We start from the raw sequence: 13,730 nt of genomic DNA on the forward strand, positions 1-13,730 counted from the left end.
GTGTAGGTAGGATGTGCCTTTTGAGCAATTTTCAGACATTCAAATTTTTATCTAACAATAGTTATAAAGAGGATTTCAGCAAAAAGCAGATATTTATAAGCATATAGCAATACCTGTGTATGAGGATTATTTATCCTATGCTCCATTTGTAAGGCCCTGACTTGCATGGAGTTTCCTGCTGTGCCGGTTTAATTAAATTGTTGTACTTTTGTCTTGGACGAATTCCCTTTCAAAAGGGCGGATAATAAATATCTGGCAATGAGAAAATCCTGTAGCAAATTTCTGAATCTGCAGAATGCAGAAAATTGAGAGACCTTGGCTGCTGCTCTCTTATTCAGAACTGACACCTTAGGAGGTATTTTCTCTTCTCAAGAGAGGTGTCTGCTTAGTGCTGCAGAAAGGATAACAGAGCCTACAGGAGTGGCACAGCCTTCTTTAAAATGTGTTTCAAAGATTCTGTAAAGGTCTGGTAAATATTCAGGTGATTTAAGGTGTTAATGCATTGATTGGTTTTTGAAAACTGAATTTAGCACAACACATGCTTTTTACTAAGCAGTTTATTTTATGCTTTTTGTATTTGCTGCTCGGAATATTTTAACCATGTATTTTACACAATATAGATTACTTGGTGTCATACCAAGAAAGCATTAAACTGCTGCTACTGTTGAATTAGTCATAAATCACCGAGTTACCAGTATAAAATGTATATGTTTAAGCTGTAAAACTGATTTAAGCAGCACAAAAATAGAAATGGGTTCAAAGGTGTAGTGTATGACACTAAACACTACCTATAATCTAGGGGGTATCCTAAAGGATATGATTTGGTAGATTGCAGCCATGATATCAAATCCTTTAAAATCGAGTACAAATGATTTTGTCCCTAATGTAATAGGTGACATATTTTTCTCTATTTTCCAATTGTATCATGAACTAATAAATGCCACCCATGGGAAAATCCCCAATTTATTGGCTGGATGTAGGATTGCAAACATGGATTACAATTTTTATTTTTTTTGAGATACCATTGATTATGTGAAAAGAGAAATAACGCCAACTCAAGAATAATTATATGTTGTGTAAGACAACAGGAGCATATCCATGACACCAAAATATTTTACTTCTGTTACCATTAGCAAGATTGTGAGAAATGTGGAGTCATTGTCTTTGCTATTAATTTTGATTTTATTTTTGTATATTTATAAACTGCTTTTTCCAGTAATGCCCAAGGCAGAGAACAATCACAAAAACATAACAATATCATAGTAAGAATCATTAAAACATAAAAATCATAAGAATACCAATATGAACAACAGATAATAAATGCAATTACACATTATATATAGACTGATATATTAAAAACATAAACCAAATAGGCAGCATAGAAAGATACCAGGTAAAATGAAAGCTAGAACAACCAGATATCAGATTATGATAAGGTCAGATAAAATTCCCCACGTGGTAAAAAAAACTCATCTAACAATGCTAACAACTGAAGTTAATTTTAAGAGAGATAAATAGTCTTAGCTAGAGCAGTTAATTAAAAGCTTACATAAATGGCCAGGTCTTCATCTGTTTCCTAAAACTTAAAATAATTTCTTGTTGAGCAGGTTATTCGAGGAGATCATTCTAGAGTTTAGGGTACTAGTGATGACTTGTATTATGTCTCATTTAGATATAAACCCAGTGATCCATATTAGAAAAGCATTTAGCCTGATAAGTCAGAAGTTATCCAGATAAATGAAGATCTGGGCACTTATCTTCCTAAATGTTAACTGGCTAATAAGTTAGGAGGCTAAGTTGGGGCGTTCTGGGGGCATTAGTGGGAAGAGTTGTTAGCTGGCTTAAGTTATCCAGCAAACTCCAATATTCAAAGTTAGCTGGTTAACTTAGCCAGCTAAGTCTGTTTGGGCTAAAGAGCTGTCCTAAAGATTGTCGGCTAACTTTAAGATAGCTGTTTATATTCAGTAGTGCAGCTCCTCTATGTATTGAATATGCCTCCAAAGTTAGCCAGAAAAGTTTATCCGGCTAACTTTGCGATCTGAACAGTGACACAATACATATCTCAATGTGCTCATTTTTCCCTTGTCTCTTTTTGCTCTCTCTTTGATCCTGCCTTCCCAAACAGCAGGAGCAGATGGTGCTAAGTAACCTGCAAGGCTGGAGAGGCACCTTCTCCGAGGTGTACTTCAGTGTCGCACTGTGGCCCGCGTGTGCTGCCTTTGTGACAGTGGCCATCTTTCTCTCCCTTTCAGCTCGGCTTTCAGAAGTAGCAGTATTTTATTTACTATTTGTTTTTGCTTTTCATGCATTTCTGTTGCATGTGTATAATGCAAAAGGAAGTAACGAGCAAGAATGAAAAGATAAAGGTGTTTCAACTGGTTTGTACTGAAATGACAAATATATGTTTAGTGACATCACAAATAAATAAAATCATTCTTTCCATGGTAGTTGGGGGTTGCATGTTAGTGTTAGAAAGTATTTTAAAAACCGAACAATACTTTTAGTTTGATCACATACTTAAGTTGGCAGCAGCAGTCCCTTATTATACATTTGTCAGGAGTAGGATATACTTGACAGTAGAATGTGGACATCCTATATACAGTGTGTGTTTGCGTGTGTATATCCATATAAAAATTGATAGCATTTGTGTTGGTCACTGTCAGTCATGCTCAAATTACCTTGGGTGGTATTTGTTAATGGGTTTGGGGTCCTTCGGCTCACCTCATGATTTCTCACCCAAAATGGGAACATAAATGGATATTTATAGAGAAATTGCAGTTGAAAGATTTCAGCAAGTAATGCGTTTCCTGTGGATTCGGGCTGCAGATAGTACACATGAATGACAAACAGCACTCAATTCAAATCATGTGCAAAATAGAGATGTAGCGCATGCTATTTGCAACTGGGAAAGAACAAGTGTGTGGAAATGGCCCTTGCCACGTTAAAAATGCTTTTAGAGTGCCTTATGGCTGGACTGGGGGGTGGGGGGTGGCAGGGGGAGAGAGAGCAAACTTTCTCTGCCTTTTAGCCTCTCAACTCTCTCCATCTCCATATTGCATTTCCTCTAGCACCCACCACCGTCTCCCTCAGGCACACTTCCTCGCTCTCAGACACTCGTTCACTCGCACACATTCTCTCTCTCTTTCTCTGTCTCATGCTGTCATGCCCTCTTTGTCACTCACTCTCAAGCAGGCCCACTCACTGACACGGTCAGTGCTCTCTTTCCTATTCACACACTTTTTCTCTCTCACACAGTCACTCTTGCATAGAAAAGCTTGACACTAAATCCAGGGTAATGCAGAGAAAGACGGGACAGAAAATGATTTAGGGCTAGCATGGAACATCAAAGAGCAGAGGAAATGGAAAAGAAGGAGTACCGAGTGCACAAAGTGAAGCAAGATTTCCAACATGGAAAGCTGTGTGCAAAACCAGAGCTTGAACAGGAAGGCAAAGAAAAGGCTGTGCTGAGAAAGTCCAGTGGGAAAAGCTACTTGCACACCGAGGAGCAAGGCTACGTGCGCTATGAAGGAAGAGAGCGCGTGTTATGAGGCAAAGGTAAGGGCGCTGGTGGGCAGAGGATTGTGCATTACTGGCAGGAGAGTCACATGGTTGAAGCCGAGTGCGCTTGCTAATGGGGAACTGTGTGTACGTTGTTAGACAACAGCTCGTATGCTGTCTTTCAGCCTGGGTAATCCCACTGGCCTATCTGACTTCTGTGGCCGCAGAACAGAAAAGGAGCGTGGCCTGACACAGGGGATCAGGAGGGTGGAACAGTAAATACGCAGCCAAAACTATCTTTTTTTGTATCTGTCATTTGTGGTGGATCCTTTCTACTGGTAGTACAAATTGTGTTTTATGTATGGCTGTGATGTTTTTTATGTTTGGTATCTTGCATAAAACATGAATTTTAATTTGCTTCAGCTTTTCATATTATGTTTTAAAGCTCGGTAGACTACTATAAACGATTACAAAGCATAAATAAAAAGGACAACATTTGCAGCCTATGTGCGAAGCATTTTTCCATAGACTCAGGTTCTCATAGTCCTGGGTTTTCTGAAGGTAACTGGGGTCTCAAGGCATTATTCAATAAACAGATTATGTTTCCATAGGCAAAGAATAGGGAGAAAGTGCTTTTTGAATGAAGGCCCTTAAATAGTTGGTTGTAACACCTTCCAAAGGACCATCTGAAAAGATGATGTATGTGAGCTTTCAAGACAACCGAGGAAGACTCTAGATTAAATATAGTGGTATTGTATCCTAGACAGCCACTCCACCGCAAGCCTGCATGCAGAAAGACATCCTGTCATAGCTTAGCCACTGGGGTGGAAGAATATTTTGAGTTTGGAAACCAATCAAAAATTTTAGGAGCCAGGGCAAAATGGTTTTTTCTTGTAATCTTTTTTTTTTTTTGGCTCTTTTTGTTTGTTTGGTTGTTTTGTTTCTCAGATTTATTTTTCACCAGTGGAATTTTGTTTCTGTTCCCTCCGTTCTAACCTCTCTTCCCTCTTCTACACCTGCTAGTCTTGTGTGGCCCCCTTTCCCCTCATGCTCACCTCTCCCCTCCAACCTCTCCTTTTCTGGGTGGGCTGGTGGCATCCCTTTTTGGACTCGGGCCTCGTACATCTTTTTGAAGCTGGGCCTTTATGCGTGTCTGCAGTTTCTCCTGTGCCTAGGCCTCCTTCACTAGAAACAGTTCTTGCTTACTCTGGGCTGCCTCCAACAGCAGCAGCAGCAGTCATGGATCCTTTCAGGCCTGGGCCTCTTATCAGCTGCAGCTTTTCCTGAGTGTTTGTATCAGGTGCCAATTTAAGTGCCTGGCCAACCTGGCACCTGGGAGTTTTCCTCCCCTGGAATAATCTTTGTGGAGATTTCAGATTATTATTGTAGTTCAGTGTTTTCATTCTATTCAAGTTTGTGCAAATAGGTCAAGTTGATTATTAAATGACTTTTTCAAAGGTCAGCATTTTCAGCATGTTTGTAATTTTTATGCCTGCCCTTCAGCCAAAAAGACCAACTTTAGATTAATAATTAAACAGCAGGCTTTAGTTAGCAAAGTACCTTAACCTTCTGTTATGTAAAATAAATTAAAAGGAGGGTCAAAAATTATCCTCAGGAGCTGTTCTCTCCCAGTTAGGTCCAAATAACTGTTTTGCATTTTGATAGAAAATGGAGTAGGGCCAATATGTCCAGATGTTAGGCCACTTACGTGGCGTGGGACTTTTTCAGAATACATTGGCATCTGAATAGTGATTGCTGCTTTTATGTTCATGCAGTACTTGTACCGCTGGTAGCAAGTACCTTGACTTTCTTTTCCAGACACTATGGCATTGCTACACACAGCATTGCATGAAAATTTGCAGGATAACATCAGAAGAATTTGAAAGGATTAAAACATGAATAAGAATCTGATTTGAATTACATGAAAATATTTAACATTTTGTTCAGCAAAGGCACTGATTGCTGACAATTTTCATTGTTGTTGTTATCTAAGAGAATACAAAGAACTTTTTATGATAGTGTGATATTTGTCAGTTTCTGGACTTCTTTCCATAGTTGTACTGTGCAACTTGTAATAAGTTACATTGGCTATTACTGAAATGAAAAAGAATGTTGTGTAGATGTGCAAGTGAGGAAATACCAAGACCCCTTGTTTTCTGTGAGCTGAGGGTTAGGTTCTACGGCAAGAATTAGAAAATCCTGCAGCACAGTTTTTACAATCCTGTCATGATTTCTGGAGCAAATTTGCATATCATTTACATTACATAATATGTATGAAAGCTGATCTTTTTATTGAGAACATTTCAGTTGTTAAATATTTCATTTTATAAATAGAGAGGATAACTTTAAAACAAGAGAACATACCCACCCTTTTTAATATCTACCTCCTCCCCCTATGCCAACTATTAACAAGCCTCACCTTATTCACTACATTTACGCGGATGATGTGCAGATCCTGATCCCCATAACGGAATCCATCACCAAATCACTCTCGATCTGGAACAACTGCCTACATTCTATCACTAATCTCCTCAACAGTTTAAATTTGGTCCTCAATGCTAAAAAGACCGAACTCCTCCTCATTTCCGCCTTCCAAGATAACTATCAGTCACAGGCCCAACATAACCACGCCCTCTCTCATACTCAAGTTAGAGACCTTGGGGTTATACTTGATAACCGTCTTAACCTAAAGAGTATGATTAACACTATAACCAAAGATTGCTTCTTCAGACTACAGGTATTAAAAAGACTCAAACCCCTTTTATATTTCCACGACTTTAGGACAGTTCTTCAATCATTGATTTTTGCCAAAATAGACTACTGCAGCGCGCTCTTCACAGGATTACCCAACTCATCCATCAGGCCTCTCCAGATGATACAGAATGCTGCAGCTAGAATCCTGACAAGCACCAACCGGAATGATCATATTACACCCATCCTCCGAAATCTACATTGGTTACCAGTCAATTACAGAGTCCTTCACAAATCTTTAACATTAATACACAAATTCATCTATAATCTCCTTTATCTCGACCTTGAAATTCCATTAAAACTCCATACTTCTAACAGGCCAATGAGAGAAATATCCAAAGGAACGCTACAAGCCCCTCCAACCAAAGCCACAAGACTCATCGCATCCAGGGACCGAGCATTTTCGACAGCAGGCCCAGCCATCTGGAACAACCTCCCTGCAGAACTTAGGCTGGAACCTTGCCTGCTAACTTTTAAGAAAAAACTCAAAACGTGGCTGTTCCGCCAAGCCTTCCCAGAACCCTGGGATACACATTAGGCGTTATCTACCCATGATTAATGGATCCTCCCCTCCTCTGAATACCTTGACAGCATGGATACCGACTCTAACATGTGGACTATCTCTAGTCTGGACTACCTCTAGTCCGGAATTTGTTTCTCTCCCTTTAACTTAACTTTATATTTCTCTTCTAGCTTCCTAAGCTTCCAAGTTCACAGTCCTCGTTGTAATGTAACTTTGTTTTTTTCTTCCTTTATCTAGTTATTTTACCCCTGTTCGATGTAAACCGTCCTGATATGGTATTTAACCATGAAGGTCGGTATAGAAAAAATGTTAAATAAATAAATAAATATACACAGCTATATGGACATGAGCATGCACACTACACAAAATATGCTTATATCTACCCAACAACATTTTCGCTTATCTAAAAGATATGTGGCATGTATTTTAAACATAGCCGGTTAAGTTTTAAACAAAGCTACTTATCCAGCTTGGAAGCATGTTTAAGACTTATCCAGCAAAGGGGGTCATTCATCAGGTAGTCTTAGGGTTTTATTGCGGGCGTTAGGGCATCAGTAGCGTGGGATATACTTAGTTTTTAGGTACTTGCGTGAGATATACTTGGTTTTTAGGTATAGGTTTTTATAGGTATAGGTAGTTTGTAGGTATAGTTTTATAGGTATAGGTAGTTTTTAGGTATAGCGTGGGATATACTTAGTTTTTAGGTACTTGCCAGGTACTTGTAGCCTGGATTGGCCACTGTTGGAAACAGGATGCTGGGCTTGATGGACCCTTGGTCTGATCCCGTATGACAATTTCTTATGTTGTTGACTAATATGTGTGCCTCCCTAGAGGCGCTCTCTCTCTCTCTCCCCTCCCCATCTCCCTACCCAAAACAGGATTTGCAAAATTTATCATAAATCCCGTTTCGGGCAAAATGTACAGCATAACACCAGGAAAAAAGATGATGTTATTTCTGGCATTAAATCCCATGATAGTGTGCATTAGGGTATTGCACACAATGTTAAGCACCCCTCATTTTCATAAACTCCACTCAAACTCCTCCTGATATATATTCCCTCATGCAATTTAAGATTCACCATCCCCTTACATGTTTTTGCTTCTTTTTTTAAAAAGCTCCTTTTTCAAATTAACTGCCTTTGAATCTCCTCTGTTTGCTCTCTTCCCTTAAGTCCAGACTGCCATTATGCTTAGTACCTCTCAACTTGTTTTGGTCATAACTGACTAGATGTCCAAACCCGATGACTGCAAGCCTTCACTCAGTATTTAAACTATGGGCCCGCTTCTTGAAGTGTTTTTGGTTTTTTTTTCATAGACACATAATAAGAAACCCTTCCAAGTGTCTGACTCCCGTGACTTAACTACATGTCCTGTCAATATTACAGAAGGTTTCTAATGTGCTTTCAGAGACTGTTAAAATGAAAGGCACCACGTGAAGTCTAATTCGCCTCCTTTTTTTTTATTAGTAGTTGAGCAGCCTCAGGTATTGCTTTGAATATGAATGAAATTAGAGCATTAGCAGAATAAAGCACAAGAAAATTGGACCTGGCAGTGCATGAATGTGTATAGTAATAATGTTTTTCTTAAATGTTGTTTTGTCTAGAAAGGGACTGTCCAGGGGAGCTGCAGATCAGAGTACCGCAGACAAAGTTGGATATTCCCTTCCTGTGGACTTCACAAGACAAGTGCAGGAAGCCATTCATAATTACAGCTGGTAACAAGAAAGATGTGTTTCTTTTATTTATGTGTAAATAGTTTGACATCTCTGACCTTGGATATTCCCAGTTTTTTACTTGTATTGTCCTGGAGAGTGCAAAATACTGATACAGCAGATGAAATATTTGACCTGATAATTTCTTCCTGCTCTTTCGGCCTCCAGCTCATTGAGAACCAGAGTTAAATTTATGAAACCAGGAGCTTCATTCACAACTGATTGAGGATTTTTCCCTTGTTTTATATCCCCTGCATTCCCTTTCCCCCATAAAACCTTACCTAGTCTGGTTATTGCAGTGATGTTCATGGACCGGGGTCCATGCACCAGGGCTTCTTCCTGAAATCATGGGCCCTGATTCTGGCCACTAGGTGTTAGCCGTGAGTGATAACCATGGCTCCCTTTCTTCTCCCATCCCTTGGCTGTGAATGTTTCCTCTGCAGCATTTCAAGCCAATCCAGGGAGCAGAAGACCCAAATCAAAAGTAGACAGATTTTTTTTTAACTCTTTTTATTTATAAATGTTTGAGCATACATAGAGATTAGCAAAACAAGTATTTAACTGAAAAAAACCCAATGATTTCTGGTTCCAAAGTACAGAAGCACAAATAAAAACATCCCTTCAACCCAAAGTAGGATAAGAGCTGCAGAAATGTATTAAACAGCGTAGAACCTATGGTAAGCCCCCTCCCCTCCCATATCTTATCCTGTTTAAAGCTCTCATTTTGAAGAGCAAATCACAAGCACTCAAGATCAGCTACCACCCACACTTGATCTCAACGATCTATGCGAGGGTTACTCTATGACAAAAGCAATATGCACCAGGAATCCTAAAATGGCTGCAATCTGTTGTATAACTAAGGCCCAAAAATAATGAACACCCTGACATAGCCACCACATGTGCACATATGTACCAATTTCTCCACACCCCCTCCAGCATAAAGCATCGGGATTCAAGTGACTAGAGTGATAGACTACAGGAGTGCAGTAGGTTCTATGAAGCAATCTTAACATTAATTCAGTATGTTTAGTACAAATGAAACTACGATGCGCTTGTTCCCAAAGAGATTTCCATGTCTTGTTATCATAATTAATACTTAAGTCCATATTCCAAGGTAATGGGAGTTGTTGCCTCATATTTGCCAAGCAATATAGCCCAATATAGAGCTGTGATACCTTTAATGAAAGCAGCAGGGTCCGACAAATATACCTCCCATCTTATTAAGAGGTCTCAACGGAGCATAAATATTAAAATGACCGGCTAGCACTTTCCTTAATTGCAAGTATTTAGCATAGCTTGAGCCGGTAGCTCAATTTACTTCTTGAAAGTCTCCAAAGGATAAGATCCCAGAATCATCCCAAAGTTGGGAAATATTGAAGAGACCCAACTGCCACCAGTCCTGAAAGTCCCTAGCAAAAGTACAACTGAATAATTGTGCATTTCCATAAATTGGAGAAATAAGTGATGGGGTCTCATCGTGAAGAGCCAAATATTTTTGTACTTGATCCCATACTTTAATAGCATGGACCAAAATTGGACTTCCCTGACAGGCCCCTCGCTGACGCGGTGAAGTAGCCTGGAGGAAGGGCAACATATCCAAGGAAATTATCTCTGTCTGAGCTCGTTCCAAGGAAATCCAAGGTGTGGCCTTATGTCCAAACCACGATGTCAAGCACACTAGTCTCGCCCCTCAATAATAGATTTTTAAATTGGGCAACACCAGTCTCCCTTGCCTTTTGGGCATCCATAACTGCTGAATCTTTATCCTCGCCTGCCTGTTACTCCAGACAAATTTAGCCATATGACTATGTAAGTCATCAAATGTCTTCAATGGTATCAAATACGGGATATGCTAGAAGAGGAAAAGCAATTTAGGTAATACATTCATTTTCAATAGGTTTATCCAGCCTGCCCAAGAGAGAGGGAGGTCTGCCCATTCTAACAATTTGTTTCAAAGTATGGATAATGACCATATAGTTCTTATTATACAAAAGCTTAAAATCCTTAACAACATTAATCCTTAGGTATTTAAAACTTTCCCCAGGCATTCGGAAGGGACCCAAAAATATGGGAAAAGCAAAATGAGGTCCGAACAAAAATACTTCCGACTTATCCCAGTTGAATTTATAGTCCGATAAGGAACTGTATTCCTCCAAAAGCGCAATCAAAACAGGACCTGAGGAATTCGGGGAAGCAAAATAAATTAGTACATCAGCATACAGGGATATTTTATGCTCTACCTGTCCTATCTGGCTAATGGCTGTATGGCTAAGTCGAATAAAAGTGGAGAGAGTGGACATCCCTGCCTAGAACCCTGAGCAATATTGAAAAAGGGAGAAAGCAAGCCATACCAGGCTCTGGGTTTTGCATACATGGCTTGGATCCAAGCCAAGGTAGCAAGCTGGCAAACCTGCACACTGTAAAACTGTAAATAAAAAAGGCCAGGATAACCTATCAAAGGTTTTTCAGCATCTAAGGATAGAATTAAGCCAGGAATACCCCTAGTCTGTGCCAGATATAGAATGTTAAGGGCTTGGTATTAAATGTGGATGCCCGACCTTTAACAAATCCCGTTTGATCCCTATGCACGAAAAAAGGGAGAATCGTTTCCAAATGGAGTTGCAAAACTTTAGCTAGGATATTTAAGTCTGAGTTAAGGAGCAAGATAGGTCAATAAGTTCCACAATCCCACCTATCTTTACCCTCTTTATAAAGCAGAGAAATATTGGCATCTGACAGATCTCCCAGACCTATCCCATGTTCCCCGGCCGCATTATACAAGGACTCCAAAAAAGGAGCTACCTCCAGCAAAATCTTTTTATAAAAGTCTATAGGGTACCCGCCCGGGCCCGGACACTTTCCCTCTGGCAAGGCCTTAACAGCTCTTTGTATTTCCAGCAGAGATATAGGAGCAACTAGTTTCTCAGCCTGCTCTTCATCAATGATGGGTAAATTCAAAGAAGTCAAATCTGTTATGCGATCAACAGAGGCTGGAACATCATTAGTGTAGAGACAAGAGAAAAATTGAACAAATAAACCTTTGATCTCCCTGGTGTGAACTGTATCACCCCCAGGCCCTTTCTTAACCTCCACTATATGTGATTCCTCAGATCTTTTCTTAACTGCTCTGGCTAAAATGCACCAGCCTTATTCCCATGTTGATAAAATTTAAGATTAGTAAATTTAAGGGCCTTTCCAACTGTGTATACCTCCAGAGTAGTTGGCTCTTTTCTACAGGCTTCCAGTTGTTTATAAGTTTAGCCGAGCAGTTCTGCTTATGTTTCGCTTCCAACAACCTAATTTTAGCAGTAAGACTATCAATATTCTGCTTTTTCTCTTTTTTAAGAGAGCTTGCATAGCTAATCAGCTTCCCTCTCAAACAGACTTTACAAGTCGCCCATCTCAATAAAGGAGAATATTCCCCTACCGGGTTATTGATATTAAAATCAGATATCACCTCCTTCAAGAGGGTCGAGAATTGAACATATCATAACAAAGCAGTATTTAATCTCCAGCTAAAAGCCGAGGTCTCAAAGCGTCTAGACCAAGCAGAATTTCCACAGGCGCGTGATCCGACAAAATGTAGAGAAGTTAAAAAAAAAAATAGTCCAATCGACTGTACATATTATGGCGTGGTGAATAAAAAGTATAATCCCTAACTGTAGGATGCTGTAAGCACCAGATATCTATTAAATGAAAAGTATCTATTAAACCTTTGGCACTAGGCATAAAAGATGTCCCCTCCCTCAGCTGAGATGTCTTATCCAATAGTGAGTCACAACATACATTCCTGTCCCCTCCCAGGCAAAGGTTTTCATATCCAAACACAGCTATAGTATCTGTTAGCGCTTTATAAAACTCTACCTGGCCCTGATTGGGGCCATAAACGTTAACTAGCATAAAATTAACAGTGTACAGTCCAATATGACATACCACCCATCAGCATCAATACAATGACGCTTGACAACTAAAGGGAGATGCTTGTCAATCAATACACAAACCCCTCTGCTGAGGGAATTATGGGAAGAAAAATACATTTGCCCCACCCACCCCTGCTTTAATTTAGCATGCTTTGCATTAGTCAGATGGGAATCTGTGCATCATTTCAGTGTGCAAGTTGCAAAATACGCTTCTGTTGAACTGGAGTAGAAACTCCCCTAACATTTAAAGAAATACACTTAACTCTGTTCATCATAGTTTGACTTTCAACAGCATAATCAACAAAAGGATAAAACCAGCTATAAGGAAAAATGCCATCATCCAACTGGTATAAATCTTAAGAAGGGCAAAAAGCTTGCCTCTGCGTAACCTGTTAAGTACAAGCTCTTGCTGCTCATTTAGTATGACCCAGGAAATAAACAGTGAAATGGTATACTCTTTAATCTGTACCCTCCCAAAACCTCCCCCTTCCCACTCCTGAGGCTTAAACCCTCCAAACCCTATAGAACTATGTGTAAACCAACTAAACTCCCCCCCACCCCACTCAGACCCACCCCAAAACCCACAATACTGGAAATTCCTTCGGTGGGATAAAAATTGAGACCGGACAACCCCAGTAGCAAGAACCTCCAACCCTTCCAAACCATGGCATCGCCGAAGCTGCAAACCCCTGACAAGCCAGCTCCATCCTGGCCCAAGCAACAAATGAAAAAAAACAGAAAAAAAATCTGAGAATAAGCAGATGACAGTCCGCAACCAGAGTCTTCCTCCTTAGTGACACGTCTATTGAGCACAGTTAGAATATGTATAATAAGAAAAAAAAGAGATAGAAAAACAAAACGTCTTCAAGTTTTGCAGGCTCTGGGACCAAGGAAGGCCAAGGGGGGATCTGCGACAAACAAATTCTCCACACATAGCATTCCAAAGTCTCCCGCCTTCCCATCAAAATCGAGGGCTATGATCCAACTAAGTAGCATGCCGAACAGAAGAAATGTCAGGCCTCAGAGTGTGTGCCCTCAGCATGATCTTTGACATATTTTTCAACGGCAGCAACAGTATAGAAATGGAATGCCCTGCTACCTACAAAACCCTTCAATTTGGCAGGGTAAATCATTGCATATTTCAGATTCAACCGCTGCAACACCTTTTTTTACTCCAGGAAATTCTTGACGCTTTTTTTTTGGATTTCCAGCGAGAAATCCAGGAAAGTCATGATTTTATGCCCGTGAAACTATAGCAAGCCCGCCTCTCTGGCAACATTCAGAATTTTCCACTTATCTTCAAAATTATGCACTTTAATGATAACAG

The 13,730-nt window shown here is 39.9% G+C and overlaps 1 protein-coding gene across 5 annotated transcripts in view; it reads left to right on the plus strand.

Annotated features, from left to right (window-relative positions):
* Nucleotides 1–13,730, plus strand: part of FAM149A (family with sequence similarity 149 member A) — a 261,077-nt gene that overhangs the window by 138,390 nt on the left and 108,957 nt on the right. For all 5 annotated transcript variants that reach the window (XR_003854328.1, XM_029586942.1, XM_029586943.1 and 2 more), the window contains exon 2: nucleotides 8,376–8,486. Coding sequence is in view for 4 of the 5 variants with exons in the window: in XM_029586942.1 (XP_029442802.1) it covers nucleotides 8,376–8,486 (111 nt within the window). In the remaining variant the exon portion in view is untranslated. The remainder of the gene's footprint in view (nucleotides 1–8,375; nucleotides 8,487–13,730) is intronic.

Source organism: Rhinatrema bivittatum, chromosome 1 (assembly GCF_901001135.1).
Source record: "Rhinatrema bivittatum chromosome 1, aRhiBiv1.1, whole genome shotgun sequence".
NCBI lineage: Eukaryota > Metazoa > Chordata > Amphibia > Gymnophiona > Rhinatrematidae > Rhinatrema > Rhinatrema bivittatum.